The sequence below is a fragment of the Dendropsophus ebraccatus genome, chromosome 6 (assembly GCF_027789765.1).
Source record: "Dendropsophus ebraccatus isolate aDenEbr1 chromosome 6, aDenEbr1.pat, whole genome shotgun sequence".
NCBI lineage: Eukaryota > Metazoa > Chordata > Amphibia > Anura > Hylidae > Dendropsophus > Dendropsophus ebraccatus.
Genome location: NC_091459.1, coordinates 98258847 through 98266259, shown reverse-complemented (window position 1 = coordinate 98266259; position 7413 = coordinate 98258847). Strand labels below are relative to the sequence as shown.

The following is a 7413-nucleotide window of genomic DNA, read 5'->3' as shown; positions in this document are numbered from 1 at the left end:
GCCCTGCATTACATGCGAGCATCACAGAGCCCTGTACAGCTGGAGACTATCATAGGAAGAGAGCAGGAGAAATGTGATGGAGCAGGAGGCGCAGCAACACGGTGACAATAAGGGACATATTCACATCTTATAAGGCTAAAGAGAAGTGCAGAGGGAGCAGGGATCTGATGGGAGTTCTGTCACAATGGCTGCTCTATATCAGAGCACTGACTCTTCCTCCCCAAATAAATTTCTGGCTCTGAAAGACGTCAGAGAAGTGAAAGAAGAGACCACTTTAGATGAGAAGCTCTTCTTGCTGGCCTGTGAGAAAGGTACGTCACTCTGTAATCATCTATCTATCTATCTAGTTATACATTTGCACAGCACCTGCCTATCTTGAACAGAAGAGACGCCTGTTTTTCACATTGTTGTCTGCACTACTGGAGCGCACACACCGACGTCTCTATCACATATACCAGGCCCATCTGTAATGGGGGTTAACAAGCCTAAGTGTGTGTTTTTGGGCCAAGCGATAAAGCTTGGTTTTGAGGGTCCATTTAAAGCTTAAAGGGGTAGTGTGGTTTAAAACCTTTTTTCACTAAATAACACACATTACAAAGTTAGGCTATGTTCACACAACGTAAAACTACGGCCGTAATTCTCGCTGCAGAACTACGGCCGTAGTTTTGCGGTGTGGAACATAGTCTTATTGTCAATTGGATCCCGGCCGGAGCGTACACACATCGTACACGCTCCGGCCGGGATCCTGTGCGGCGCTGGAAAAAACTGACATGTCAGGTTTCTGCAGCGGGAATTCAGTGAATTCCAGACGCAGAAAGACCTGTCAGTGCACACAGTGAAGTGAGCGGCTCCGGGCGCTTGCTTCACTGTGGGCTATGGTAAGCTCTGATGCGGGCGCACACTGATGCCGGAAAGATCACCCGGCTGGTACTTAAGTACCGGCCGAAATGATCCGGCCAGAGACCGGCCGTTCCGTGACGTTGTGTGAACATAGCCTTATACAACATTGTAATGTGTGTTATTTATATGAATGGCCCCCTTCCCCGTGTTTCCACCCCCCGACTGTTGAGCGGCAGTTTGATACAGTATACTCATGGAATCACTGTCGACCCCGGCCGCAACAGAAGACGTCTGGAATGGCACCCCCATTCACATAAATAACAAACATTTCAATGTTGTATACCTTTGTAATGTGTGTTATTTAGTAAAAAGGTTTTATACCGCACTACCCCTTTAAGGTATAAGAAATGAGTCTAAAGGTCCCTTTACACACAAGGATTATCTGACAGATATCTGACAGAGTTTTGTAGCCAAAGCCAGGAACAGACTGTAAACAGAGATTAGGTCATCAAAGAAAGACTGAGATTTCTCTTCTTATTAAATCCGTTCCTGCTTTTGGCTGTAAAAATCTGCCAGATATCTGTCAGATAATCTGTGTGTGTAAAGGGACCCTAACTTTCTAAGGCAATACAGTCCAGAGAAATGGTTCAGCCTTATACACACGTTTGTGAAACACGGAACGTGTGTATAAGGCCTTATAACGGCATAAAACTGCTAACTTGGTTATTTACAGGTTCTTGGTGACCACTTGAGCCTTGGGGCCTATTAAACGGAGATAGGTGTGGGTCCTAGAGGAGGATGGATATGCCATGAATGTCTAGATGGGAATACCTTAATAGCTCTCAGGTACCATATAAAGGTCTGATTATTCTAGTTATTGTTGTATGTAGGTCAGTCTGAGGAGCCATAGGTTTTTTCCACTAGCCATGTTTCACCAGTCGCACACAGAACATAGAAGCAAATCTGGGACTTGTGGTTGAATATTAATTACTTTGGAATTTATCCAGGGAATTACATCTCATCACACATTACACTCAATTACTTTTCTCTGGGCATCGCTGCATCAGTTATTCTTTGATTAAAGTATTCTGTATGGATGGAATGAGTTTTGAAGTGTTCTTCATGACAGTATATGTTAGTCTGGGTTCATACTACGTTTTTGCAATCCGTTCTTTTCATCTGTTTTAGCTAAAAAACGTTGAAAAAACAGATGGAGAAACTGATGCATTTGTGTGTATATCTAACAATCCATTATATCTAACAATCGCTGGGTGTCCCCCCCACAGCTACCCACGGCCCCCTGCTCGTCGTCGATGCGTGTAATAGCACTGGCAGCGAGCGGGGAAGGAGAAGCAAGCGAGCACTGATCTGACAGGTAAGCGCTTGCTTGCTCCTCTAAATCAGCCCGAATAATAGGAGCTTAGCAGTATTGTCTAGGTGTAACTAGTTGCCAGCCAACAGGTGCACTTTATGGGGGGCTGGAACTTGAAGGGGTAATCCAGGGGCAGAAAATGCATTACCTTTCTTCGCTTGCTAGCAGTTCACCTCCGTTTTGATCTTTTCTCAGGTTATTAGCATCTTCCCCACTTAAAGGGGTTATCCAGCGCTACAAAAACATGGCCACTTTTCCCCTACTGTTGTCTCCATATTGGGTGGGGTTTTGAAACTCAGTTCCATTGAAGTAAATGGAGCTTAATTACAAACCACACCTGAACTGGAGACAACAGTAGGAGGAAAAGTGGCCATATTTTTGTAGTGCTGGATAACCCCTTTAAAGAGGGGACAGACTGAGATTGTAGGGCAGGTATAATCTTCTAATTATCGTATGTGGGTGCAACCACATTCATACGATGATCATAACATAGTACCTGGTCCAGTGTCTCAACCTGCTAACTTTACCATACATCCATGATCCAGCGGGACTTTTTTTGTGATTTTTGTGTAGACCTGCTGTCCTGAGACTGGTCCAGTGTGTCTCTCTTGTTACTTGAACATCCTGACTTGGCAGTAAGTTGAGCCTGGATGTTCATAAAGCTCAACTATCCAGACCTCGCTGCAACAGAGTGCCATGCTGCTACAACTCACAGTCTGAGGGGGGAGTCCTTGTAAAAAAAGAAGCAGCGCTGCAAATTATGAACCTACTCATAGTTTCCCTTTAAGGGGTCCACAAGTCCACAATCATCGTCTGCGATGTTCAAAAATATCCGTAGTTTGTATTTTTGGCAGATCCACAAAAAGTGGGAAGGTGATAACTAAATTAAGGTGATCCGTAAATTTTAGGGATGTTGCACAAATTACGGTCGCTTCCATCAACTTTTTTTGGATAAATCTTGTCAGTAATTTTAGTGGCATGGATTTTTGATCTGTAAAACTACGGACAGTGTGAACAGCCCAATAGAAATCAGTGCACCCTAAATTTGTCCATAATTGAGTTTTTCCAAAATGTTGTAACCCCTTCAAACCATCCCTGTTCTGCTTAAACATAAAGACATCAAGAGATTAAACTCGGCCTTCCTCCATTACATCTGGTCAGGCAAAAGACCCCGCATTTCTTTACAAAAGCTCATGTTATCCAAATTTGATGGAGGAACGAACTTCCACAACATAAGGGGCTACAACTTAGCTTGTCTACTGCGCCATGTAATGGACTGGATCCACAATATGAGCAATTTTTCCAACCTAGTTTTGCAATCAGAGTTGGCAGCTCCATGGTCCCTTCTTTCTTGTCTACACACTAAAATCCCTGCCCTTCCCCCTATTTTGAGACGATCCATTATTACCCAGGACATGGTGTTGACATGGAAGGCAGTATGTAAAACATTTGGACTTCCCTTCCTCATGTCCAAGAGGTTACAGCTGTGGACACATCCCGAATTGACTCAGGGTCGAGACAATCATATCTTTCGGGAATGGAAGGGCAAGCGCATCATAACAGCTCGCCAACTCATGCATGACAATGACAAGCGTTGGCTTACAGAATTAGAGATTCGGGAGAAGTATACTCTTGACAGTCGCGATTTTCTAGCCATAAAACAGGTGTCCTCCTTCTGTAAATCAAGGCTTGCTAACCTTACTAAAGAAATTTCCTCCGACACCTTCAACAACTATATAGGGTAGAGCGACTTTATCTGACACTTATAGGGCTCTGAATGATAATTTTCTCTGTATTGACAAACAGGACATTTTTGCTAAATGGGCCACAAAACTGGGCTCGGAAGATGTACGACGGCTGGGACATGGTGCGGAAGCATGTTATTAGTGAGGTTTGGCGGGAAACCTTTTTCAAGGTCATGCATCATGCATACTTTGGCTTTAACCTACCAGCAAATCCACTATTTGCTGACAGAATTTTGCATTGTCCTAAGTGTCCTAAGTGGCAACAGACTTTTGGAACGGCACCTTGTCCCAGTCCTTTTGGCAGGAGGTGACCGAATATGTTGCTAAGCATTGGAAACTTGCCCTACCTGTCGAACCTTTGCCTCTGGTTTTCCAATGTATAGACGGACAAACAGTCGAGGACTCTGGTCTGAAGGCGTTTCCACCTCTGATCCATGCTGTCTTGTTAATAGCCAAACGGGTCCTACTACGAGAATGGGTTAACCCTACTATGCCGACTATCATGGCGTTGATAGAGGATTTGAAGTCTTTCCTGGCTGCAGATAGTTTAGAGACGGAACGTAATACTGAGAAGCATGCTAAGAAATTTTTCCAGGAATGGAAAATCTTTCTCTTAACACACTTCACGACACAACAGGTACATACCTTTGTCTACCCATATAGGCTTTCCACCTGGTATTTAAAAGAAGATCTCTGTGGTACGTTAGGTGGTCTCCGATTACCTACCTGAATTTTATGGTCCCTGACTGGTTGGGTGGACAACGGAGCCCAATAGTTGTTGTCTAGCTCCACCCCCTGGTAGGATTTCATCCCTTCTCCCACACTCTCCTACCTCTCTTTTTCTTCTTTCCACTTCCTCTCTCACTTTTTATGTTTTTTTTTTTTTTGTGTTGTTGTTGTTTTTGTTTGTTTTGATTGTTTATTCTTGTACCCTCTGGAGGTGTATCTTTACACGATGGTTAGTTGTAAATTTTGTACTTTTACTGTTATACCTGAAACCCCAGTATGATTCTTTATTGAACATAGAACTGTAAGTTCTTTTGGCTGATAAGCTTTATTACGATACATACTGTTCACGTCTTCTTCATGTGATCCCTACGATAAAACTTGCAAAAATGAGCGCTGCAACGCCAGAATGGTTTCACCTGTTTTGTCACAGTGCTAATAAAAATGCATTAAAAAAAATTGTCCATAATTGCAGATTTGCAATCACAAACAAAATTATGGACCGTGTGATGAAGGCCTAATGGCTGTCCTCTTTTATATAACATTCGCTGGAAAAAGTAGGGAGTGGGTAACAGAATTGTGGAGAAAAAGGACAGTAAATAATTACTGACTGTCCCCTAGTTTACTAATTTCTAATAATTTTCTTACTGACTGCCTCCCTCTTCCAAAGCACTCTTACTGACTATCTCCTTCTTCTTTTACCGCCCAATAACTGCTTATACTAAAGCTTCTATATGATGGCATGATCAGCAATGGGAATATGCTTGTTATGTAAAGGAAGAGACTAGGCGAGCTTGGGCTGATATTTGGCATGGTTAGGGGCCTGGCCTAACCATGAACATGTTGCTATGTGCGCCGCCTTATGTTAAGTATGCTTTTACAAGATAGAAAAATTATTTCTAGTGTCAAAAAGGCGGTCCCAAGTCCCTAAAGCTCTGAGACAATCCCGCAATAATTATTTAGCGGTTAGTTCTTTTGGCCCAGTAACATGGTAACTTTATTCTGCATGTCTGTACAACTACAGACACCAAATGTATCTGGTTTCCATAATGTTTTACTAACTAGTGAAAACTCTTTCTATCTCCACATTTTCACACCCGTAACTTTTTTCCTCTGGGGGCTTGCAGGGGGAGCTGCAGCTTTTATTGGTACCATATGGAACATACGACTGATTGATTACTTTTTATTGCATATTCATTTGCAGACATATAAACAAAATCTAGCTTTTTATTTTGTTTAATGCTGTTAACCATGTGGGATAAATAGGATTCAATTTGCTGTAGTTAATAGTAGAGATGAGCAAATCACTTGGAAATTCAATTCACGAAGTTGGCGAATATTCACGAATTGCATACAAACTATAGTAGCTACTATGTCAATCAGCCTTTCAATCATTCAATTTCCACCATGGACAGTAGTGGAAGTTGGTGGACCAGCTGCATAATATCAATTGTTTTCACAGGAGAGCAGGGGACATTGGTAAATAAGCACCCAGTGAGTGACACTGTGTTCACTGGGACTTCCTATAATGTACACCCAGCACCCAGTGACTTCCTATAATGTACACCCAGCACCCAGTGACTTCCTATAATGTACACCCAGCACCCAGTGACTTCCTATAATGTACACCCAGCACCCAGTGACTTCCTTTAATGTACACCCAGCACCCAGTGACTTCCTATAATGTACACCCAGCACCCAGTGACTTCCTATAATGTACACCCAGCACCCAGTGACTTCCTTTAATGTACACCCAGCACCCAGTGACTTCCTATAATACACACCCAGCACCCAGTGATTTGGTACAATGCACACCCAGCACCCAGTTACTTGGTATACTGGACAATGGCTTCCATAATACCACCCATAATACACCCTCCTCTCCTCTCTGTCCCTATCCCTCTGTATTTCCCTCCCTGCTCTAACTGCCTGCTGCAATTTATTCTCCACTATACATTGCTGACTGGCCGCCTCCAGGAAGCCAATCACCATATATAGAGGGGGAGGGGAGGTGCTGACATCACAGTGGGGTTTGTAGCTGATTGGACGGGTGCAGGGGATTATACATAATCCCTTGCTCCCACCAAAAAGACAGTACTGTAAGCTAACATGCAGCCGCCATTGTGGCCACCATGTTTAGTGAATTTGCAAAGCGAATCTGGCGAATTTGCAAATCGCTACAAAGTGAATTTAAAGCTCATCTCTAGTTAATAGCTTAGCAGGCTTGCTCTGATGATGACACTATGTGCTACTACTGGCCTTAGTGGTCTTTGCTCATATACACTCTTTCACCATTGAGGTCAATGGCTGACTACAGTGTTATTTGAACAATATATGTGATGTCACTGCGGGCTTGTGGGGAGTAGAGTTGATCAAACCTCGGGAAATCCTAGGTTCTATTGAACTCCAACAATCACGAACCTTCCGCATTTGATTGCTGATGCCTTCCCGGTCCGTGGGGAAGGAGGAGACTGCCCGGGTACCGCCTGGAATTCCTGCATTTAATACATTTAAAGTGCCTCATTTAACCCATATACGCAATCTTCTGGCAGCCGGCATTTTAATCGCAAAAAACGGACGTGTTTTGGGGCTGCAAATAATCATGATTATAATTTGTGGCCGCAAAAAGAATGTAGTGGGAACATAGCCATAGCCAGATTTGAGCCTCAACTTGAGACTGAAGTTGTTGCCTCCTACTAGTATAAAGTAGAGATGAGCTAACCTCCAACA

General features: G+C 43.3%; 1 protein-coding gene across 2 annotated transcripts in view; it reads left to right on the top strand.

Annotated features, from left to right (window-relative positions):
• Positions 1–7413, top strand: part of TRPC1 (transient receptor potential cation channel subfamily C member 1) — a 61385-nt gene continuing 53972 nt past the window's right edge. For both annotated transcript variants that reach the window (XM_069975407.1, XM_069975406.1), the window contains exon 1: positions 1–311. In XM_069975407.1, coding sequence (XP_069831508.1) covers positions 185–311 — 127 coding nt within the window. In that variant the 5' untranslated portion in view covers positions 1–184. The remainder of the gene's footprint in view (positions 312–7413) is intronic.